At 39.1% G+C, this 25062-nt stretch overlaps 1 protein-coding gene across 5 annotated transcripts in view; it reads left to right on the top strand.

Annotated features, from left to right (window-relative positions):
• CASD1 (CAS1 domain containing 1) overlaps positions 1-25062 on the top strand; it is a 26473-nt gene continuing 1411 nt past the window's right edge. The window contains exons 1-18 of one of the 5 annotated variants that reach the window (XR_008208867.1): positions 1-248; positions 7153-7249; positions 7672-7792; positions 9206-9250; positions 10352-10414; positions 11002-11046; positions 11495-11618; positions 13199-13413; positions 14219-14644; positions 15048-15137; positions 15679-15798; positions 17334-17490; positions 18813-18892; positions 19778-19879; positions 20924-21064; positions 21586-21663; positions 21900-21992; positions 23247-23607. Coding sequence is in view for 4 of the 5 variants with exons in the window: in XM_052692383.1 (XP_052548343.1) it covers positions 116-248; positions 7153-7249; positions 7672-7792; positions 9206-9250; positions 10352-10414; positions 11002-11046; positions 11495-11618; positions 13199-13413; positions 14219-14644; positions 15048-15137; positions 15679-15798; positions 17334-17490; positions 18813-18892; positions 19778-19879; positions 20924-21064; positions 21586-21663; positions 21900-21992; positions 23247-23513 (2397 nt within the window). In the remaining variant the exon portion in view is untranslated. Of the gene's footprint in view, positions 249-390; positions 520-5686; positions 5857-7152; positions 7250-7671; positions 7793-9205; positions 9251-10351; positions 10415-11001; positions 11047-11494; positions 11619-13198; positions 13414-14218; positions 14645-15047; positions 15138-15678; positions 15799-17333; positions 17491-18812; positions 18893-19777; positions 19880-20923; positions 21065-21585; positions 21664-21899; positions 21993-23246; positions 24676-25062 lie in introns of those variants that run through there. The other 4 variants (XM_052692383.1, XM_052692385.1, XM_052692386.1 and 1 more) reach the window with 4 other exon arrangements.

Below are 25062 nucleotides of genomic sequence, written 5' to 3' on the forward strand. Positions count from 1 at the left end.
CGGTGGGGACGGTGGCAGCCGGCGGCGGGGGCCGCTTCGGCAGCCTGCGGGGACCCAGTGCTGCCCCGCTGCGCCCGCCCGCTCCGCCGCGCACTGTTGTCATGGAGGAGCCAAGATGGCGGGCCTGGCCTACACCCTGGGCAAGCGGGAGATCAACTACTACTTCAGCGTGAGGACCGCCAAGGCGCTGGCGCTGGGCGCCGTCCTGCTGCTCGCCGCCTGCCACGCCGCCTCCCGCCGCTACCGAGGTGAGCGGGGCCGCGGGAGGCGGAGCTGAGGGAGCGCGGGCGGCCGACGGCCCTCCGGCCGGGAAGCCGTGTGGGCCGGGCCGGGGCCGCCCACGGCTCCCGGAGGCAGCTTGGGCAGGGGCTCAGCGGGAAGGCCGTGTGCGTTGTCCGAGCAGGCGGAAGCGCGGGGCCCAGTCCGCCTGTGTGCTAGCCGCCGCGCGGGTCGCGCGAGGGTTGGCAGCCGGCATCTGGCGGGCAGCGCCATTGCTGTCTGAATTGGTGGAAGGTTTTGGTATACTTTTCTTATTTCATTTTGTTTTTACCCTCTGTTCAACTGTTGGCTCAAAATTCAGTCCCTTGGGTTGATGCAGTAAAATGAGCAGCTGCTTGTTTTTGTATGTGGTTGGTGGACGAGCACGGTGTTGCCCTATAAACAGCAGTGAGAGCCACTGAAGGAAAGCCTTCTGCTATGCTCTTGAACATGGAGCGTGTTTTTGTGTGTAAACCGTGAAGTTGATCCAAAGGCTGCGTGCTGCTGGACAAGGGGTGCTGTTGTGCGCTGAGGCTCGTGACCTGCGCTCCAGGACGATGGGGATGAAGCACTCTATTGTGGAAGTGCGGAAGGGAATAGGGAGCCTTTACAGATTCACCCTCCAGCTGACACGACGGTAAATCTAACAGACTGAAGAGCAGTAAGTTGCGAGGCATTGAGGTGTTTACTGCCTGCTAGAGGAGCTTGGATATGAAGTAACTGAGCTTATTGTGCTGTGTAACCAGAGGCTGGAATCCATCTCAAAAGTGGATGGAAGGAAGCTGGAAAATGTGATGCTTTTTTTAAGAGAATGATTGCAAGGCTGGCCTGAGAAAGCAGGGACTTCCATATACAGCAAATGAGCAAGAAGGCAGTCTGTGCATAAATAGGATGCACGATCAGAGAGCTGTTGGGGCTCTCTGTTGAGTCACAAATCACATTAAGGTAGGAGTCTATAGGCCTTTGTAAAAGTTGGTTGAGTCAGTATAGATTCTCATGAAGTTCTTTTACCTAAAGCTTTCAGTTTCTTTGAGCCACTTTAGGTTGAGTGAGGATTTCTCAGAAAATAGAAGCTCTATCCATCTTGGTCTTCTTTGAGCAGGTAGCATTCAAAACACACAAATGGTTTGGAAAAGGAAGGTGGAGCGTTTATAGCAGATAGAAAGGTTTTGGGGATAGGCAAAAGCAGATGTTGCTATGAGATCATTTTGCAGCTGTTCAGTGATCTTAAACATCTGGCGTTAAGCAAACTAAGGAAAAACATAAGATTTTACTGTGATACTGCAATGTGAAGCTGAGTTGTGCCTTGCTTATTGTCAGTAATGCTGATGAGTCCCTCTTGGCCATAATATCCTCACACAGGGGTTGTAGAGGGAAGGGCATGGATCAGGTGTGGTCTGCGAACCTGCTGTCATTGGTAGAAGTGAGGTTCTCAAGGCCCAAAGCAGCAGGGTGGTGGGCGTTGGGCTGTGGCCAGAGGAGGGAGCGCTCTGTTGTGCTTTTTCACACTGTTTTCAGGCATCTGTCATCGGCCGCTGCAAGGAAGAGGGGAGCAGGAAAGGCAAACCGTCATGGGAGCAGCAAAGTACCCATTCGTGTGGATACTGTCTTTCTTTTGTGGATACATAGGAATGTGGAGGAAAAGGGGGGCTGCATATAAATAAAAAGTACATAAATAAAACCACTGTGGAAGGTTGTTTCTTATCCAATAAATTGGCTCTTTCCATAATGAGATTCTTCAGATACTAAAGCATGCATTAGTTTATACTATTATGCAAAAATGCTGGGCTGCAGTTGGGGTAGGTTAAATTCATATTCAGGGAGACTGTCATATTTAGAGATTGCCTAATTTTCTTGCAGAACTTTCAATGAGTGAAGTTAAGCTGTCTTTAGCTTTAGTAAAGTTTCTTCATAGACTTAATTGTACTATATATCTTTATAATATCCAGTAAAAATCAGTAGAAAGTTATCAGCACGTTTCAGTTATTAGCATATTTCAAAGACTCAGTCTTACAGCTTGTTGGAAATAAGTTTCTATTTAATTTTTGTTTTGTTTTGTTTTGTTTTTTTTTCATTCTTAGAGTCTCCATCATTGAATGATCACATTCAGATCTAGATTTTAATCTTGAATAGTAGTGACTGCTTGGATTTCCATTTCTTTGAAATTCTTAGTGTTGATCTCATTAATGGTTAAGAAGGTGCATTTCCAGAGGTACCATCTTGTATGTAACTTCCAGTTTACTGTCAGAGTTGCTGTTTCCATCTTTATTGTTGTTGTTATTTCTTCCTCACTGTCCACTGTTGCACTGCATTCTACAGTCCAGCCCCTCTCCAAGCTTCTACTACTTTCTTTAAAAAAAAAACAACAAAAAGCCTCAGGTATAAGTAATGCTCCTAATGGATTTTAGGAGCTTTCTGTGTTGCTTATGGAAGTATTCAGAAAATCAGTATCTGGAGCTGGGATAGAAAACGTATCTCCGTTCCCTAAAATGTTATCTGTGTAGTTAAAATTAATGCAATTAATGTTTGGGATGCAATTTCAATAAATGCCCATAGGTTGGAGGATTTTTTTCATTTGTAAGCAGTTCTGATGGAGTGCCATGAAATGCACAACTTCAAAGCTTTGGTTGTGAGCTCAAGGCATGAAACGTGCTCTACTCTGAAAAGGTGGTAAACAAAGATCATGAATTTCTTCAGTCTTGAAAAGAAATGATTTATGAAGGATTGATAGTGGTCTACAGGTTGTGATAAATACAGGAGGGATCTGTACAAGGCTTAGGGAGTGCAAGTAAAACTGGTAGGAGCCGTATGTGAAGTAAAGGCAGGCAGCAGCTATGGATATGGAAAACTCCTGCAGAAAGATGCTGTGAGAGATAAAAAAAAAAAAAATGAGGAAAAGATTACATGATTTGGTGAGAAAAATTTGTTGGAGGTTCTGTAAAATATGAAGAAACCATGTCCAGCTCAGGAAGTCCTTGGACTTGAGATAATATTGGATGGGAATTGTACCAGGCTGATGTGACCACCAGTAGCCATCTGTCTTCTGCATCTTTCTCAGCAAATTAATGGGTTTCAGAAGGAGCATAGTGGTGAGTTTTCCTTTATATACTTTGCTCTTCTGTCACTTTGATGCATCATCGTGTTTTCATCACCTGCCGAGCTGGGGTTTTTGTTTCCATAACAATAACTGTAAGTCACCTATTGCAATCAGCATGAGTTTGTTTTGGTTTGGTTTTCTTTTAGCAGTTTCATTTTTAAGCAACTTACTAGAAGTGATGTGGTTGAAGTAGGTGCATACCTACCATACCTAGCTACTGCTGCAGCAATTCTGGCAGCAGGATCAGCGCTGCTGTGTTAAGTGGGAACGGCTGGAAGAGAAGAAGAAAGGTGCTGATAAACTGCTTTGGGAAGACCTGTTCACAAACAGCACTGTGCTGACTACTGAAACAAGCACCAGCTGCAAGAAAAAGCTTGTACTGCTGACCTGTACTTGTTGAAGAACAGGGCAGTGACAGAGCCTGCCTTTGTGGAAATCCCTGAGGGCAGCCCGCACCTCAGTTTGGCACAGATGGTGCGTGTGCGCTGCGGTTAGGTGGAGTGTCAGCGAGAGCTGTGGGAGCTCAAGGGTTTGCTTGGGAGGTTAGTGGTGAATTCGAGGGAATTCCTGAGCTGCCATGGGATGATTAGTAAACATGGCAGAAGTTTTTTATGGCAGAAGTAGGAGTTTATCACTGTCTGTGTGTGTTTTATTTAAATTTTAAACGCATCTTTTTTTCATGCATCAAAAGCTGCTCGACCCAGAGCTTATCATGCATGCTAGAAGCATTGTGTGTGTTGCTCCTGGAGAAGCAACCTCAGTTCGGAGTTATGACTCAGAGATGTTTATCAGGACTCTCTTTTCAGCACTGTTATAATTCCTCAGGTTGTTTCAGCTTTTATTTTAGTAGTCTGATGCAATTCATTTTATTTTAATAGTCTGATGCAAAAAGTCATTTTAGTAGTATGATGCAATAGCAGCGCTAAGTGGTTGAAGTTCCAGGAAAGTAAAAGGAGCCTGGTTATTACAATTACTTTTTGAAATGAAGGAATGGGGAGCCTAAGTTGCAAATTATAATAATTGATTCTGTTCCCATTGCTGGATTTGGTTGAATAAATGAGCTGAGGAGTAACAGGTGGGATACAGTCTGTTCTACATTCCCATTTCTGATTTTCATGGAAATAAGTAGGAAGAGTTTCCAGGAAGAAGGGAAGGACAGATAATGTCTTCAACTGCCAGTTCTTTCTTCTCCAAGCTAATTTTATGTCCTGCTCCAAGAAACACAAGTTGCGTTGTTTGTACTTCTGTATCTGACATGTTCTTGGTGAATCCTAAGTAAGAGTGTGCTGGAGTTCTGGGGTAAGAGTTAATTCAGAGCTTTGTCTGTCAGCTGTGCTTTAAACGTGCATTTTATTTTTTTTTTATTAACAATATTTTCCCAGTTTCATGGATAAGTCCCTTTTTATTTTCTGGGTGGACTCTGAAGTATCAGGCAGCTTAGGATTAGCTCACAAGTGATTGTCACCAGTGTTAATGGAAGAGTTATCTGGAAAGATCACTGCAGTCCCAGTTCTGTGTTGTAGGAAGTACAGATATATTTCCATCATCCCTGCGTTCATTAATGCTGATTTGCCCTGTTGTGGTGAGAGATTTATGTTGGCTGGCTATTAAGTCCCGTACTGGACACTTCAAAAGGGAGTGCCTTCTACCTTCAGTAACTGAGATAAAGAACAATAATACTGCTGAGGGAAGAAGAGGTCATTTGGTGACAGGATGCTGAGAAGCCAAGGCTGCAGCACTGCCTCCTTCACATTGCAGTTACTCCTGCAGGAGCAGTGAAAACGTCAGCGTTGCCATCTCCCACGTTTTCATGCTCCTCAGCAGCCCTGTGGAAAAAGCTCACATATCCATGGGAGCTTAATCTTAATATATTTTTACTGGACTATTTTCATCGGGAAGCCTGGGTGGATTCGTGCCTTGTGCAGTAATTTTTGCATGCTGTAGAAAATAATTCAGTTCAAAACTTCAGGGACCAAGGTACTGGGCTGTCACTCTGAGGACTGTGAGCTGGAGCAGGGTCAGCAGCTCTGTGTCAGTTCCCAATCTGACCAGCCTCAGACATCACCACGCCAAGTACTCTGTGTTGTCCTGCCCAATCCACAGATTGAGATAAAGCTTTAGATTGCCTGTTAATAATTGAAATATAACGCCTGCCTGTCTCGTCGTGTGTGGCTTCCAGCAGCTTAGGAAGGAAGCTGATAGAAAATACACCTTCTCTAAAATTAGTGCAGGTTTCTCTGTAGGAAAAGAGCAGATCGTAGCTGATTCACGGAACTCCAAGTTCCATAGCAGGCACTAGGTAGGGTTTGTGGCACACGGTTTCTGCACATGCCAGCACAGGTACTCACCGTTTCATTCACCACCATTTTCTTGTTTGTTTGCCAGCTGTGACAAAAATGTTGGCAGGCAGCTCTTTGCCAGCACAGTATGGAGCTGCACTGAGTTTCTGGCAGCAGAAGCAGATGTGTTTGCTGGAAGATCAGTCACTGATTCCATATCAGGTATTTTATTTATATGAATTGAAAAAGTGACCTGAAACGTCACCACTTGCAAAGTGATTAATTTTAATTAGTGTAAAACTAATGGACTGGAAAATGGTAGGTGCAATTCAGAATCATCAGTAAAATCTCAAATAAACATTTGTTGTTCTGCCCATTAACCCGGCGTGTAATATCAGCTGTTCCAAGGTGACAGCTGCATCTTAAACAGGGAAATGGAAAAAGATTTTTTTTTAAATCCCATTTTGAGCTTCATATTCTGTACAAGAAGCAGTGTCTGGTAATTCCATGTACATTATTTAACTCTTTTAGTTTGTTCTTGGATAGTAAATATCACAGCAGATCAATATCTTCTAGTGGAAACACCATTCTAGGTCACAACTTTCCAGCTCTAGTGTTTTGTGAACATATTGCTGAAAAGAACAGTATAGTAAGTGACAATTTGTAAACACCTGTGCAAAATATTTTTACAGTTATGTTAAATTTGGTTAATGCTGTTGTTTGCTTTGATTCTTTTATGTCACAAATGCTCTGTGGAGAAATATCTGTGGGTCCTGATGGATGACAAGTTGTCCATGAGCCAGCAGCATGCCATGTTGGCCGATAATGTCAAATGGGATCCTGGGGTGCATTAAGGAGTGTGGTCAGCAGGTCAGGGGAGGCAATCCTCCCCCTCTACTCTGCCCTGGTCAGGCCTTATCTGGAGTACTGTGTCCAGTTCTGGGCTCCCCGGTACAAAAAAGACAGGGATCTCCTGGAGAGAGTCCAGCAGAGGGCCACAAAAATGATAAAGGGCCTGGAGCATCTCCCCTGTGAGGAAAGGTTGAGTGAACTGGGTCTGTTCAGCCTTGAGAAAAGAAGACTGAGAGGAAATCTTATTAATGTTTATAAATATCTTAAGTGTGGGAGTCAAAGAGACATGGCCATCATCTTTTCAAGGGTCTTTGAGGGCAGGACAAGGGGAAACAGCCATGAACTGGAGCATAGGGAGTTCTGCACTGTAATGCAGAGGAACTTTTTATCAGTGAGGGAGACAGAGCACTGGAACAGGCCGTTCAAGGGAACTTGTGGAGTCTCCTTCTCTGGAGATATTCAAGACCCATCTGGACACTGACTTGTACAGCCTGTTATAAGGAACCTGCTTTGCAGGGGGGTTGGACTCAGTGATCTCTAGAGGTCCCTTCCAACCCTACAATGCTGTGAAATGTTATCAGAGTTATTTATTTTTTTAACAGCAGTGAGGCTTTGAAAATAATTTTCATGTGTCTGATTTCTAATCATAATTTTACTGCTTTAAAGGTGATGATACGTGTGAGTATCTTTTGTCCAGTGGGAGATTTCTTGGAGAAAAAGTGTGGCAGCCTCATAGTTGTATGATGCACAAGTATAAAAACAGGTATGCAAATCCTTCTGTTGTTCTTCTTCTGGGAAAGAAGATTAATTGTTGTCTGCTGTTGAAATTGCAGTCTCATCCATGTAACTGTTTCTGCCTCTGTGTTAAAATACAAAAAATGCTGGTAGCAGTACTGGTGCTTGTCACGAGGAGCTACCAGGTAGTTCGGGAACTGCTTTCTTTGTAGCACTGTGGCATAGGAAAGCCTTCTTTATCATTCCAGTAATCATATTAGCTGAAGAGTTGACTTTCATTTATAGGCAAATTATGCTAAACTCCTAATTATTTCAACACTGAAAAGATGTACTGTTACTTTGCACTGCATGTAATACATACAATTACCTGTACTGATCTATAGATTTCACTAAAGACTTTAATCTATTATAAACTTCCTGTAACACGAGTGTTGCTGTTTTGTTTTTCAGTGAAGCAAAAAATTGCCTCATAGACAAACATATTGTGTTTTTAGGAGATTCTAGAATTCGACAGCTGTTCTATTCATTTATAAAAATCATAAATCCTCAAGTCAAGGAGGAAGGAAATAAGGTGAGATGGTGTATTTTGATGATTTCTGTTTCCTTCTTTTCCAATTTATTTCATAACTCTTCTCTGAACTCGTTTTGCACTGCTTGCTGGACCAGGAAAAAGAAGCACAAAAAGGAATAGCAAGATTAGACCAAGTTAATGACAGTTTGAGAAATGAAGTGGGAAGCTTGAGAGCAAGCTCCCAGCAGTCTAAATAAACAAATGCAGCTGACTTCCCCCATAGCTTCTGAAGTGTCATACCTTCTTGAGAGAATGATTGTTCCATTCATGCTTTGCAATTTGGTATCTCATATGTCAGTTAGATTGCTGACCTAACCTGTCCTAAAAATCCTTGGGCAATGACAGGTTTCCAGGTTTAACATGAGTCTGAAGCTGTAACTAAAACTGGCTTCTGATCTCAGCGTGCTTTTGATTGTTGCTGAAAGGTAGGTTTTTATAAGGTGGAGAACGTGAACTGCAGCTTACTGGGTGGAAGCAGAAAGAAAGAATTTAGCTGTAGACTATCAGTTTACTTTATTATGTGGCACTTCTTAGGTCTGATTCTTCATGGGTGCATATATGTATGTGAGGGAAAAGACACACTTCACTTCCAACTGCAAATGAGATCCGTCATAAGTACTTCTGTGGTTTTAAAGGGCAAGCTAGCAGCTTATCTGATAGAAAGGATGCCGTCATTTAGGCTTGTCAAAACAAGGCATTTAATTGATGGAGTAACTTTCTTTTTTTTTCCTAGTTATATCATATTTGCTGCCTAAAGGCGAGAGTACATTGAACAGCTGTGAGATGACAGGGTGCTATAACTAATTTTAAGCTGAGAGGTATCTTCTGTCAAGTATTTATGAAATCCAGATCTGTTCATCGAAGATAAATATACTTTTTATGAGGATCAAAAGTAACATTGTCTTAGTACTAAAAGGATTGTCAAGGATTTCTGGCTGCTTTCTTTCTAGTTTCTCACAATCTCACTCAGAAATGTAACGATACCTTCCAGGCTTTGTTTCTTTCTGAGATTAATTTATTCAGATCTTTAATTAAAGCCATTTCATTTGTTCTGTGCAAAGAAGATAGATGGATGAACAGGAAGGCTAGGGGAAAGGAAGTCAAAGAAAGAGGGAAAAAAAATCTACAAGTTTCTCATTTGGGGAGGGAAAGCTTAGGAAATTATTTAATGAGACCTTTCTAAGAGAGTGAACAGAAAGCATTTCAGATGTAATTCTACCAGGAAAAATAACCCTCTGTGAGAGTAGTTTGTTTTATCAAGAAAACAATACAAACACTTTGCATTGAAATACTGACTTGTTTATACAGGAAAATTCTGAAGGTAAACCTTTGGGTAAGAGTGAGCTAGCATAGCAATTTTTTTCTTCTGAAGATTATCTTACTTTGCTTTGATTGGTTTGTTTGTTTTGGCAGCATGGAAATATCCCTTTTGAAGATAAATCTGCTTCAATTAAAGTGGTAAGTTTTTATCTGGCATTAAATTGTATGCCATAATACTTTGTATCTTATTTCGCACAGTGTAATCCAAGCTGCAGTCTGTTTGATTTTTTTTCAGACTTCTGCACCTGCTGAAAAGTGAAATGTAGTTTCAGAGCATTGACATTCTTGATAAATCTTGAACAAATTACATGGGAGTGTATCTTCAATGCATTATATTATATATGAGATGCTTTGAGAGACTTCAGCTTGGAGTACACTCACAGATTCTACCGTTCCATGTACTTACATTATTCAAGAGAACTGCAAAATCTTTAAATCTGCAGTAGTGAAAGAGATCTCCTTTCTGCTGGGAGTATTTCTGCATTATGAAGTTTCCTTACAGTAATTTTCGCATATGTAGTCCTTGCAACTTCACTTGAATGTGTATTTGCAGTCCTTCTAATACTTCTGCAGAGTAACTGGGTAGTCTGATCTTAACTGGGAGATATAGTAGCATTAGCCAACACGTGGATTGTTTTTTAGCTGAATGTTGGGCACTGCTCTTGACATCTAAAATAAAAAATGTAGTAGGTGGTGGGTTTAACATCCATGACACTGTTAAGCAGGTAGCAATTTACAAAGCGGTAATGTAAAATGTTGGGATTTCTTTTTGTTTGAAAACTATAATTCCAAGCTTTCAGTCATATTAGTCTCTGAAGTTTCAGATTTAAAAAAATCCATTGTTAAAAAATGAGGAAAAAGTCAAGTCAGTATATACAGGTTATAAGATGTGAGTTTGGTTTTAGCCATGATAGCATGGAAGGGAAACCTAAGGACATCCTATTTGGCAGAGTCTAAAAAGTTAGTTTCTTGATGAAATCTTGACTCTTGAACTGCATGTTATTATTATTGTTATTTTAATGGAGAGAACTTGTGGTTTTGGTTTGGTTTGGTCTTCCTACCAGACTGCAATGTCAGACTTACCAGACTTGCTGTAAAGGAACTCTCACTTGGGCTTATGTGGTTTTCTTTTACACTTGAGCTAATGCTAATTAGTTTGTGTTTCTGTTTTGTTGGTTTTTTTTGTTAGTCTACTGCTTGTCTTAGTGCTTACAGATTAAATCTGCATTTCTTTTAAAGGATTTCCTGTGGTATCCAGAAGTTAATGGCTCTATGAGGCAGCGTATCAAATCTTGGACTGAGGTTAGTGTTATACTGTTTATTTTAGGAAAATGTTCTGACTTCTTCCTTTCATAAAGATGGCTATAAATACAAAAAGGTTAACAACTGCAGCATATCGCACTATCTGCGGTCAGTTGTGTAACAGAGGTCTGAAATCTGGCATCAGAATAATGAAAGGAAGTGTGTGTGTGAATATGTGCTTATTAGCATCTACTGTCTGCCAAGGATGCCTTTACTTGGGCCAAAAAAGGCCTCACTAGGAAAAAAAAAAAACAACAGAAGCAAACACCTGCTTTCTAGGAGCAGGTTGATTCATCCCAGTAGGAACTGAAAGAATTTTTCATCTGATTTGGCAACGTTAAGTTCTCTTTAAAAGCTAAATCAACAGTGATTGTAGGTGCTTATCTGCTTTCATTCTTGCAGATTCTACGACATGAAAATTAGTATTTGTGATATATCTGCAGTCTGTTGTTATGTAACCACTAAATGGACAATTTTGAGCAACTGTTATTTCAAATGGAAGTCTTAGTTAACTTGATCAGTACATTAAATGATAACTATGATTTCTGAATATTTTAAAACTAATTTCTTTCTACTTTGTCTCATAGGGGTCTGTGGCAAAACCTCATATAATTGTAGCAGGAGCTGCCACGGTAAGTTATGCATGTATGTGGCATCTAAGTAAAGGAGGAAGATTTAATAGGGTAATTTTTATTTTTTCAAGTTACTTATGAGATAAAGCTGTTAATCCCAGTTTATGATGAAAGTCCCAGTTTTATATAAAAGTATACTCTCTGTGAAATTCCTGCTTATAGCAAGTAGTTAATTCTTAAGCATTAGGTTACAGCTACGTGATACGCATTACTTGGTTTAAAAGCAGTTTAGTTCAGAGACAGTTCAGGTGTTCTACCATTGTAGGAGATCCACATAAATCCATTGGGCTTTAGGAATCTGATTGAGGCTAGAATGTCTCTGCTCAGTCTTTCTACTGAATGAAACATGCTTCTTAAAATGTTTGTAAAATACTGCAGGTATTTTAGCTGCGTAGATTTAGCTACTGGGAGTCATACGGGTTCTGAATCTTTTTATTTCATTCTCCAGTGGTCCATCAAGATTCACAATGGCAGCAATGAAGCCCTCACACAATATAAAATCAATATCACTTCAATTGCACCTCTTTTGGAAAAATTAGCAAAAAGTAGTGATGTTTACTGGATCTTACAAGGTAAAGTAATGAACAATAAGTAACAAGAATTCATATTGTCACTGTCAGTTGAACCAGTCTCATTGGTTATGAAGAACTTAGTCTGTACTGCTGATTTACTGAGTACATATGTTGGCTGAATTGCAGTGCAGCTTTTTGAGCAGTTGTAACTAGCTGGCTCCTAACTAGCTGTTAGTAGTGATGGAGATTTTCAAGTCTCTCTCAGTCTCTCTCAGACTCAGGATGCTAGGACTATTTTCTGTTTTCCTGTGTTTGTGTTCCACTAAGTTCTCAGATTACATGAATTGTGGAAGAGGTTCTATAAATGCAGCTTGTGCATGTCTAGAATTAACTCTGGAGAATATTGAGAATTTAGTTCTCTGAAGACAAACTTGCATCTGTACGCTAAGCATTGGTGAGTTCAGATCAGGAGCCTGAAATCATGGCTCAAAATGAGTCTGCGAGGTTTCTATCATGGCACAAACCTTCTTTAGCTTTTCTTCAACAAAACTCAGGTATGACTTTGATGCTGAACAGTGAGCTGATAGGTAGAATTGTGTTTTCTGAGCCAGGAAATGTTTCAGGTGGTTGTCATCTCCGTGAGAAAGATAAGCAGGTTTTGAGCCCTGATAGCAATATGTTCAGCTGTATCCTTAAAGTCGTATGTAAGTTCCTGTCAAAGATGGTTCTAGAGATTAACCTGGATCAACAGATTCATCTTTTCACATTACTTTCAAGACTAAATTTGTCTATTACAAAAGCAATTAACTGTCAGACACGCTCCAACATTCTGCTGATAAAGATCCAGTCCATTTAAGTAATCTCTGAGCTCTTTATAGTTGTAATGGAACAAATAAGAGCAGAAACTGTACACAGAGCGTAGTGTAAGTATGGTTTGTAAGGACTTGGATTATCCAAAATAGTCAAGAGGCAGCTTGAGCAGAAAGCTTAAAGCTTTTAGTGTGTTTTACCAGTTAAGAACATCAGCAGCTTTTCATAGTGACTTGGTGATTTTTTGATCTGCAATCCTGTGTAGCTTAGTGTTAAGTTCCAAGTAATCCATGTAGCCTGCAGACAGCTAAGTACTGCTCCAACCTGCTGAAAAAACTTAACATTCTAACATCAGTTAAATTGGATCAGCAGGAACCAGAGGAAAATGCTTATGAAATGTGGCTTAGTGAAGTGAGAAACTGGTTTCATCTGCAGCAGCTAGTTTTGAGATTCTTTTTCCCAGTGTATCTGCTCTGCCTGTCTTCTACCATCTTGTGTTTGGAACCTTTACTTGGGGCATTCCATTTCTGAGAGAAGGCATAAGCAGCTCTACTCCAGCACTGTGCTTCACATGGAGCACAAAAGCATTCATGTCTGGCCAAAGCTTTTTTGATCTATTAGTGCATGTGCATAACTGGGGAATAACATTAAGAGTATTCTGGTATAAGCTACTCTGGTTGCAGTAATGGTCACTGATTCCTCACTGGTTTTGCTATGTCATTAAACAACTTTAAATACCAAAATGAAAGGAACCTCTGCAATCTGAGCTAACCAAATGTGTTTGTGGTGTGGACTCTTCATGTACCCATTTTTTATCCTTTCAAATTCAGATCCTGTTAATGAAGATATGCTGAGTGAGAGTCGGAAAATGATCACTAATGAGAAAATAAATGCTTATAATGAAGCAGCTGTCCGTATTTTGAACAGCAGCTCCCGAAATTCAAAAGCTAAGGTTAAATTGTTCAGTGTATCAAAACTGATAGCACAAGAAACGATTATGAAGTCTTCAGATGGCTTGCATCTGCCTGAATCAAGCAGGGATACGGTAAGTATTTTTAGCACTGGTCGATGTTAAAAAGTAATAATAGTAAAACGGGATTGAAGGGAATGTTTTGAAACAGCAGACAATATGAATGTAGTGAAAACCTTCCCGTCCTTCAGGAGATTTTGTTCAGAAGATCCCAGTAGGTGGAATGTCAGGCAGTTTTGCTTATTTTTGTTTATCAAAGAGTGTGAAACGGATGAGAAAACACACAGTATAGATTTTGTCCACTGTGTGGAGTGCCAGTGGCTTTAATTCTTTATTATCTTTAAGCTATGAACGCATATGCATGTCATGAGCCTCTCTGAGTGTGGTCAGAGTGCCCTCTCTGTGACTGAACTCTGCTGCTGTATCAGCATTAGTTCCACTCCTTTGCAGGTTTCAGTTGCTTTTGAATATTGGATGAGCTAAGTATCATCTCACCAAGGTTTTAGTCTCATTGTCATGTTGTAGACATTTTCATTACCCTGCCCCTTGAGGACGCTAAATTTGTGAGCTATATTTTATGTATAGTCTATATATTTAGTTACAGCTCCTTTTAGAGCCAATAGAGAGAACCCTTCTGTTGTAAGAATTAGGCTTAAGTCATTCTGCTTACCTCAGGAAGCTAAAGATTGTAGTGTTTGGAAGAGGTGTTTTGATTCCCATGCTGAATGCAACAAGGATTATGGGGGTTCCTATGAAATTTTTCCTATGTGATAAGGGGGAAGTGCATAGTTTTTCTGTCAATGCATGATCTAGTTGAAGAAAATTTTATGTGATGACAATATTTAGAGATTAATTGGAGAACTGTCTATTTCTTTGACAGAATGCAATGATTCTTATGAATGTCTACTGCAATAAGATAATGAAGCCCATTGACGGCTCCTGCTGCCAGCCTCAGCCTCCTCTCACTCTGATACAGAAATTAGCTTTCTGTTTCTTTACTTTGTCCATTGTTGGATATTTTGTTATCAGTTTAATTCATCGGAATAATTATCGAAAGAACAAATCATGCACTGATTTGGAAATTGGAGAGGAGAAGAAACCTACCAGCAATACTCCTAATGTTTCTACTTTAGAGATGCTGTTACACTGTTTCTGCAAACTTGGTCTAATCATGACCTATTTTTATCTATGTGACAGAGCAAATCTTTTCATGAAGGAAAATAAATTTTATACACACTCATCTTTCTTCATACCGATCGTCTATATCTTGGTTTTGGGGGTATTTTATACCGAAAATACAAAAGAGGTAATGATCAAGTTGACATCTTACTTCTGATGTAGTTTGACAGTTGGGGTGTAAATTTCAGATTGCTGATTATCGGAAGTAAACTTTTTAATGTCAGTATAACTCTTCTGCAGAAAATACATTTGCAAGCAATGCAGTGTTTGCATGGAATTAGATGTAGAATTTTCTTAAAAGCATGTGGGCATGAGTGTGTTTGTTCTTTGCTGCTGTCAGTTTTTAAGCAAGTGTAGCTCCAGTAGGTGAGAGTGTAGATCACATCAACGTGTCTGTTTGCAAGAGGGCTTTTACAGTTTAGACCTATTTGCCCATAAAGTGGTTTATTGTTTTGAACTTTTTCTCCTCGTTTTGTAGATGTTCGTTGTACTTTTTGGAATAGCAACACTCTTGTTTTGTTTTGCACTAGACTAAAGTGTTAAACAGAGAACAGACTGATGAATGGAAGGGCTGGATGCAGCTTGTTATTTTGATTTATCATATCTCTGGAGCAAGCACTGTAAGTGAATTTCAAGGTTTCTTTGGGGGAATGCAAATTGGGCAGAAAGCACAAATACTTAATAGAATTGAATAGATTGAATAATTCATACTATTGTTCTGATAGTTTTAGAAATGATATTTGCAGAATTAGAGTATTTTTCGGTTTCCCTGATAAGAGCATGTTGTGCACAATTCACCCATATACACAATGTACTTGATTTCTTGATGCAGAAGACTGTTATTTTCACTTGTCAGCAAAACTTTATGTTCAGAGCTCAAAACTATTGAAGTTAAGCTTTCAGATATCCCTTCTTAACTCAGTCTTAACTGATAAAGAACATGAAAAGTGCAGAATGATAATAATAAATAGCATCTGAATACAGTTCTTGTAATGATAAGGGAGAGATGGGGGCAACAAAAGAGCTTAGTAAGAAACAAGAAATGCAGCATGTTTCTTTTCCTTGCTAAACCTGATTTAGTGCAATGCAGAAAAACCAAAACAGGAAAACCAGAAGCATCTATGTAGTTATTTATAAAAGGTACATTATTTTTCCCCACAGTTTTTGCCTGTGTACATGCACATTCGAGTTCTGGTGGCTGCATATCTGTTCCAAACAGGTTATGGGCACTTCTCATATTTTTGGATAAAAGGGGACTTCGGTGTGTACAGAGTGTGTCAGGTAAGGATATATTTACTTACTGTTTATAGAAAGAATTTATTTTTCTGGAAATAGGGTATGTACAACACATCCATACTCCCTAAGTAGTGTGATGTTAGTGTACTTAACCAAAGTTTTCAGATCCAAAGTGGATATGGTTTCTGTGCAATCCAACACATGTAGTGTTTATTTGTTATTATTTTGCATATGCAATGTTGTCATCAATGTAAAAAATGCCTTAAAAAAAGAAATCGTGTTGTTAAATATTTCGTAATGTATAGCAATGGAATTTCCACTGTGATGTGTGTATGAATATACATGTATGTATATATATAAAATGATCCAACCTGGTATTTCTTAAAACTTTTTTTTTATATGAGTTGATAAATATTTGGTGAATTCAAGAGGCATTTGTGCTTTCTTTATTTGTCTTCTTCTGTGAATAAAGGTAATTGTCTAGTGAGTTATTCAGCATAAGGGTTTGCTTGCTCCCAGCACTGCAAGTCTTTAAGTAGATGGAACAAGTGCTGTCTTGTGTCTGATTTAAATTAAAGTCATTTCCAAGTTGTAAAAGCTTTTAATTTTTGCATGCACTTTGAGTCTTTTCCTTATTGCTGGGGAAATGAAAACTCTTTGTTTGGTTTGTTGGGACCTTTAATAGAGTCCCAAAACACTTGCAGTATTTTTCTTTTTCTTTCCTTCAGATGAGTGATGTTTTGGATCTGTTGAAGAAACTTTCCACGTTGCTGTTTCATTAAGCATCCAACTGTTTTGTACTGAAGTAGATTACTAAAACATGAACAAGAGGCATCACTGTAGTATTTGCTGCCTCTTTCAGAACTTAGCAAAGAAGGCATCCTCACACGCTCCATATTAATTTTTGCACATTGCAGAATCTAAGCTGAATTTTTCTTCAGTCAGGACAGAGTACTGCATGGCAGCAGCTTGTTTAACCATTTGGTGTGTAGAATATCACACTCTAACATTTTTGTTTCAAAATAATGAAAATTTCACCAACTTATCAGGTGTAGCTGCTTCCTTGGGAGAAAAGGGAGGAATCAACTTATCTTTCATTGTAGAATGTTTTGTTTTCCTGAAACCTTTTCACTTGAGGGTTCAAAAATTTTTAGATCCAATGGCAAAATGGAGAAGAAGCAAACATTCTCCAAATGCTTACATGAATTCTCAGGCGGCTTTTTGGTTTATTTTGTAGGGTTGTTTTTTTGTTGTTGTTTTCCCCTCAAAGACACTATTGTTAGAGACTACAGCAGATGGGATGCTCACTCAGTTCCCAGGCTGGGAGCAGCTCTGTTGTACCCTGTTTTCATTGTTGCTGCTGAAGTAGGCTAGGGTAGACTGGCCCTGTATCACATCATTAACCTTGAGTCTCATGTTGCTCTGCTGTTGTTCCTATGTTTCAACTGAAATACGATCATCACGTGAGGTGATGTTTTCATGTAATGCTAAAGAAACATTCTCCCCTATCTCTGCCAGCTTTGCCTTCCAGTCTATTTACTATTTAATGAGAATGCATTCTTTCCTCTGGCTCCCTTCAGGTATTATTTCGCCTCAATTTCTTGGTCGTGGTTCTGTGCATAGTGATGGACCGACCATACCAGTTCTACTACTTTGTGCCACTCGTTACTGTCTGGTTTATGATCATTTATGCCACCTTGGCTGTGTGGCCTCAGATAGTCCAGAAGAAAGCAAATGGTAAGATAATGCTCTTTTGCCCTTCTACTCTAAAACATGTACGTGTTCCTGCAGATATTAATCATGCAGAAAGCTGCTATTTGTAGATCTCAGCCTTTTTGTACAATAGTACAAACATGTTAAATGACTGCTCACAGAAGTAGGTTGTTACAGATGAATGATACGTCAGTTGAAAAAGTAAAATGGCTGATAACCTCTATCTTTGCTTATAGTCGTATAGGATTCTTTTCAATAGCTTTGACCATCAGAAATGTATTCTATCAAGAGCTGTACCACTAATAAATGGAAGCTAAAAACATAGATTGCACTGTCTTTGCTGGCTGAAATCACTGCCATCGTGTAAGGACGGTGCAGCGTGAGCAGTGAGCATCTGCATGTTGCCATTCTGGATTGCCAACGTACTGATCCATCCAGAGCACTGATTCTGCCTCATCCTGCCATATAAGGGCTTGAGGTTTATCTTTAGCCCCTTAGATTAAGGGAAGTGTGTAAAGTGTCTCTTGGGATGTGAAAGCTAGAAATAAAAATTGAAGCGAAATGCATGTTTTTCATGGATTATACTTCTGAGAAGAGCTGTCACCTTGTGGTAAATGCCTGTTGATTAATTCACTTAAATTAGAACCTGCAAACCTAAGAGTCTTAAATCCCCTTTCCCAGTGCAGAGAGTAAAATGCAAGTTTTAGAGTCTGCAGATAGAAAAATGAAATGCATCGAACGCGTGCCAGGAATAGGTGTTGGGAGAGACTTGAGGTGTTGGAATAACTTGAGTGGACTTTAGTATTAATTGACAGCTTCGAGGAACAGTTTCTCTGTCTTGTCTTAAGAAGGCACTTGTCCTTAATGTACTCCAGAGCTGGTACCCCTGAGTTTAATGAGATATGTTCTTATTTCACATAACAAAAGCTGATGGATACTGTTTTATTTATTTTTTGCTCAACTAGAATAAGAGATGCCTGTGTTGAATATTTGGGAAAGCAGAGGCTTTAGAATATTATTTCTTTTGAAGAAGTTCTGTTTGAAGACATTCTGTTTCCTTCTGTGTGGATGCTGACTCTGTTTTTAGGTGTGAGGTTTAGTTTAGGATTATTAGATTGAAAATTACTACAATTGTTTATTTTAGTTACTTCAAGTAAAACGTAAAATGTAAGCATCTAGGCAGTGGTAAAGTATTGTTCGTAATATTTGAGTATTTGAGTATATTGATTCTTTCTAGTACTGAGCATAGCCACACTAAATAGTTGGCAATTACAACACAATGTTTCCTTGTATTCAGTAGTGGAAAAATGAATGACCATGTATCAATTAATTTCTTTTTTCCTCAGGGAACTGCTTATGGCACTTTGGTTTACTGCTCAAACTGATCTGCTTACTGGCCTGTATTTATTTTCTCTCATATTCTCAGGTTTGTAAACTTCTCGTATCCTTATTGACTAACAATATTATTAACTGTCTCTGCATTTGACAACAAAAGTAACTATTTCTACATTTTAGTGCTTGAGTATTTGCTTCTTTGTCACACTGGAACCTTCTGTTTATTTTGGTTTTGAATTGGTGTGGTTGCTGGAAAATAAAAAAAGCACAGTTCAGTATCTTATTTCTTTGTAATGCTTGATGTGTTCATTACCCTACTACAGGTGTAATAAATATGAAGGTGTATGGATGTTTTCTTTAGTTTAGTGATGGATTTTTTGTGCACATGGTTGGTTTTGGTTTTTGTGTTTTGTTTTTAATGTGTTCAGAGTTAGCAGGTTTTGTATCAGCAGATGGTGTTACAGACACCCGTGTCTTTCAGGGACCTGCTGTTGGCTTTGATGCTTTATCCTAAGAGTGAATCTCATGCTAAATTACTGTCCTCTTCCTTGCTATGAGTATGGATGACATAAATAAGGACAGCACCTGTCCCTCTAGAATTTACAGTGGTTTTTGTGTTTTTCAATCCTGTATTGGTTTTAAGCCTACCAAAGCCTTGCATTAGTTATCCCAATGTGTAAGTGATCTCTCCCTTTGAGTCTCCAATACAAATTGGAAGGAATGCCAATACCTTTGTGGGGAGGCAGAAAAAGGTATCTTTCTCATCTGAGCAAGTACTTTTGACTTCATTTGTTAATTAGCTTTGGCAGGAATAGGGAATGCTTCAGAGGAAGCCAATTATTTTGTAACACCACTTAGCTTCGAGTTCAGAGTGAAGCTGGAATGACATAAATCAGTTAGCTGTCTTTTGATACGAAATGTAGTAAATATGGTTAATGTCAATGTTAATGCTTTTGTGATGTTTGTTTTTTTACAGGGTGCATTTGAGAAGGTATTTTCCTTTTGGCCACTGTCCAAGTGTTTTGAACTGAATGGGAACGTCTATGAATGGTGGTTTAGGTGGAAGTTGGATCGTTATGTATGTGCCACTTACACATCTTTATACTGTACTTTTAAGTGGTGGGTTTTTTTTTTCAATTTGGAGGGTGTGGGAGGGTTGGTTCCCCTTCCTCTAGAGAAAACAGGAGTTTGTCACGGTGGGTTGTTCACTTTAAGCCTAACACACATTCACTTTAATTCTGCAAATGTCTGCAAAGACCTTGCTTTAAAGAGGGATGTTGGCTTGCTTACTGCTACACCCTGCTTACTTGCTTAAAAAATGATCACATTTTTATCTTTCCTCTGAAATGTTATTCTGAAATAAAACAGAGAGATACAGTTCTTCTTTTTACCTTCTTATAAAGGTAAATGGATTGTCTGAGGTGAAAGTGTTTATCTACTAACCTGATTCATGGCTGAATCGCCTGTGTGCTTTTCCCTCTGGCAGTCCTAAGTGACTTAAATCTGCAGGGTTCCTGGAGCACTGCCTTGCAGCATTTCAGACGTAGAGCTCTGTTGGTTGTGAGCAGTGCATATTCTGTGATGTTGCTGACAAGGAAGTCCCAAATTAACACTGAAGACAAGCAACACATGGGACTGAAACAGCATCGTGTTGCTAGCTAATGAGAAACTGGTGTAACTTCATAAAACACTCAGCTGAAGAATTGTGCCTGTGAGAAAGAAAAGCACTTGTAATGCTTCTTGAGTATTTTCACCTGCCAACTTGGGAGAAGGCCAGGGCCTCATGACTTTTCCCCAGAGAAAGCACATTTCAAGTGCTGGCACAGATTGCAGAGAGGATAGTGGGTACTTGAGAGCATCTTGAAACTTCATTGTCCTGAAATTTCATGTCTTTAACATCCTGGGAAGAATTAGTAAGAATGCTTTATCCTTAGTATTTCAGTTAAATTTAAGAAAAAAAAGCAGCTTATGACAACCTGGTGTAGGAAGCCTATTTCTGTTAGTTTCAGTAAATCCCTGGGCTTTGGTGTTACAAGTGGATTAAATGTAGCTTTTCTGTTGTTGAAGTTTGTGGCTGAAGTACACGTAAGCCATGAAATGCTCATTATGTTGTCTTTTGCAGGTGGTTTTTCATGGGATGCTGTTTGCTTTTATTTATCTGGCATTGCAGAAGCATCAGATGATTTCAGAAGGGAAGGGAGATCCACTTTTCTCCAGCAGAGTTTCAAATGTTCTGTTATTTATTTCAATTGTATCCTTCTTGGTAGGTACCTCGTTTACAGATTTACAAGGCTGATTATACTTGTTAAAGAATTCCTTCTGGTTTTGAAGTTCTCCTTTAGAGAATATACTGATTTAAAAATCACTTCTTGATCTGGGGATGCTTCGGCTGTGTATTTTCGCCCAGCCTGAACCGTCTACTCACTCATACAGTTTTCAGTCAACTGGAGGTGAGAACTTCATCGGTTTTTCACATCAATGCAAAAACTGGAAGAAAAACAGATAAATAATATGAAAGATAATTGAGCTCTTACCTTCACCCTTGATCGATAGTCTAAATGTGGTTTAAAGAAAACGATTGTCAACACTGTGTTTTCATCTTGTGTGTGAGTAATTATGGTATTTGTCAGTTGCAAAAAGGGATTTGGGATAAACACAAAAGGTGTTCTTCCTATTACTGCCCCACAGCCAAATACTGCTGAAACACTTCAAAATAGTCTGTCTGTTGTTTCATTTGTCAGTGTTACACACTACTGTTACTCAGCTGATATTTGTATCTTGCAGACCTATTCAGTTTGGGCTAGTAGCTGTAAGAACAAAGCGGAGTGCAATGAACTGCATCCTTCTGTTTCAGTGGTGCAGGTAATGATGTTCCTTTTTCTTACGGTGATAAATCTACACTGGCAATCTGCAGACTGATTTTAATTATGAACTGTTCATAAAAATATATATTAAATGTGATGAATATGTATATGTGATGCACCTGTGGTTTGGTTAAAGTAAATAAAGTTGTGTGTATGTGTGACCTACTTGTCACCCATAGTCACATCTTTAACTTTCTTTTCTTTTTCTTGTTTTCCTTTTTTTTTTTCCTTAAGATTTTAGCTTTCATCCTCATCAGGAACATTCCTGGTTACGTCCGTTCCGTATATAGCTCTTTTTTTGCCTGGTTTGGTAAAATTTCTCTAGAGGTAAGTGTGATAACAGAGCTGCGGTGATCTTCAGCCTAGAAATGCAGGGTGCTTTTGTTATAAATTGCAGCAGTATAAGATAAATATTGAAAGCATATTGTTTTATTTAATGCTGTTCTTTGACCTGTTTTATTGTAGCTTCCATCCACACTAAAATATCACAGCTGAAATAGTAGTATCAGAGTAGCAGTCTTATTTCTTATGCTGTTTTGGGGGAGACTTGTAGAGTGTGGGAGTTGAGGTGTTGTGCTGGGGTAAGTTGTAGTGTGTATGCAGTTGGAAGACAAAATGTGAGTCGTTTAAGGAATCAGCATTAACTGTACTGGCAGAGTAAGCACACTTATAAATCAGTTTGCCCTAAAAAGCTTTGCTGCATTAATAAAGAAATACAGCTTCACAAGCAGAACCCTTTGTTGTGCACATTTTCTTGTTCCACTGAGAGTATAATTTGAAAGAGTAGGAATTACCTTGCTTTCTATGTTGCTTGCTCTTTATTAATATTAGGTGTATAATTTTATTATTAAATACACTTTTTAAAAGAAAGGGGAGAAAAAACTTACAGGAGAATCTCAGTGTGATACAGTCGAGTCCATGATGAAATTTTTCCTTTAAGGATGATGTTTTCAGCATCCTGATTCGTGGTGGATTTTAAGGTACTGATCAGCTCCAGGGGCTTTTCCACTCAACAGCATTTAAAAGCATTACCTTTTGTTTGCAGGCACATTAGTAAACAGAGGGATGGTTACTGAGTGCAGGTGTATTCCTGATCTGTCCTGATAGAATGTAAATTGTTTGTGTCCAACCTGCTAATTCTATGTTTTTGTTGTCCTCTTTTTTTTTTTTTTTTTTAATGTTTTAATACAAAGTATTTAAAAGATAAGACTTTTGTTACTTACATACTTTAACTATAACTGTATCCCAGTTAACTATATGCAGCCCAAGACAATTCCTCTTCATTCAGTGTGTCCCAGGCAAGCCAAAAGGTTGGACACCCATGAAAGGATGCTCCTGTATGCCTTGTTGGGTAAAGTCTAAGCAGTTAATTTGCTGTGTGCTCTCTCAGTTAAAAATAGTCTTCGTGGTCAGATACTGGGCCTTATCTAAGGGAGCTTATAGCAAAGATGTGTGGAATACACCTTCTCAAAGAATATTATTCAATCCTAGGTGTCTTATTTGAACGTTGCTTTGCTTGATGCAATAGTAGTAATGTGATTTTTATGTACGCAAAAATATTTAAACATTCTTTTCTTCTAGCTTTTCATTTGCCAATACCACATCTGGCTGGCAGCAGACACAAAGGGGATCTTGGTGCTCATTCCTGGCTACCCGATGTTTAACGTTATCGTCAGCACTTTTATCTTTGTGTGTGTGGCACATGAGATTTCTCAGATCACTAACGATCTAGCACAGATTGTGGTTCCTAAAGATAACTCAACTCTGCTGAAAAGGTTACTGTGCATAGCTGGGTTTTTTTCTGGACTTCTCTTCTTCTCAGCAATGCAAGAGCAGTCAAGGCATTAATTTGAAAGAGTTCTTGAAAACTTTCTTCAGGTTTGCTTTGTGTCTGCCTAAATGAAAATTCTCAACTGGAGGTACAAGCAGGCATTTACATGAGGTGAGTGGAAGATGTATATAGTGGAAATGTACATATTTCATGTGAAAATAACCTTCTCCAAGAAAGTGAGAAACAAGAATGCACTGTACAGAACTGCATGTGAAAACAGGTCTTTTTCTACTGGATATATGTTTCTGTTTACATATCTGTATAAATGTGGCAAAACAAAGTGAAGTGAAATGGAATAGCAGTGTCATGGAATCATGGAATGGTGTGTTCCTTGGGTCCTCCAGATGGAGGGTGGATGCTGCTGCACAACGCGCAGAGTAACGCACGCTGTAGTCATTCTTATCAAGGAATGAGAGGAGAGCAGATTTGCACTCCTGTGTTAATGGTCACCTTTAGCTGATGTGAAACATGAAGTTATTTCTCTGGTAAATCAGGGCATTTTTCTAAACCAAGTGGTAATTTGTTGTTCAGGTGAAAATAGTATCTATCATGTGAAACCCTTTATACGCAGAAATAAAAAGCACCACTTCAGTGACTTAAGATGATATACAAGTTTACAAAACATTTTGTGTGTTTTTAAGACATTTCCAAGAAGTATGGTGAATTATGAGGTGAAATCTTGTTAAATATATAGAATTGTTTTTTTCTCCCCTAAAGCTGTTTGCCTTGTTGCAAGTTTTCCACTAATTCATGTAACTACGTGCAGTTCTTTCTGTTCAGTCCCCATGTTGAAGCTGTTGGAAAGATACTGAGCTGTTTCTTCATTGTGCACGTTATTTCCAATGTTTGGAAAGTTATCCTCCTTAATGAGAACGTGAATCACTGAAAGACGTGGTAAAGGTCAACACTGGTGGACAGGATGCATTGATTGCCATCTGTGCCAGTATTAGCAGTCATGGAGAACTTTGAACTTGAGGGGATGATGTTTGTTTCGTTCTTCACAAGCTGAGTGTTGTAGATATAATTTTATTTATCTGTTGTACAGATTTGGTTAAAAGATTTATTTTTAATGTTTGAAATAATGCACTTGTTTACTATTACTGTACGTGGGATAAATATATTTTCTTTTCATGTTACGTAATATGAAGTAATTTAAACATTAAATAAATGTGCTGTGGATGCTTATTTTTCTAATGGGAACAGCAGCGATGAAGTAGAAGCTTTTTTTTATTGCTTGACTCCAGCTGGGCTGCAGCTCACTACCACACCTGTTGTAAATTGATGATTAGTATTGCAGAATTTCTCTTGAAGTGATATTCTGGACACTGTTGCTGCAAATTAAGGGAAGATGTTCACTTGCATAGCTGCATGTCTGCTTGACCCTGAGTGTAACGCCGGGGCTAAAGAAGCCCTGCCCGGTGGTCCTTGCAGAGCACACAGCTGGAGGTACAGCTCCAGCAGCCAGAATCGCTGCAGTGTGTGGGTGATGCTCCAAGGTACCATTGCTGGGGAGAGAGAGAATGCAGTCCCCTTTGGGCTATAAACCAGAAGCTGTGGCAGATATTT

This window comes from Tympanuchus pallidicinctus, unplaced genomic scaffold, assembly GCF_026119805.1.
Source record: "Tympanuchus pallidicinctus isolate F22 unplaced genomic scaffold, pur_lepc_1.0 scaffold3, whole genome shotgun sequence".
In the NCBI taxonomy this organism is placed as follows: Eukaryota; Metazoa; Chordata; class Aves; order Galliformes; family Phasianidae; genus Tympanuchus; species Tympanuchus pallidicinctus.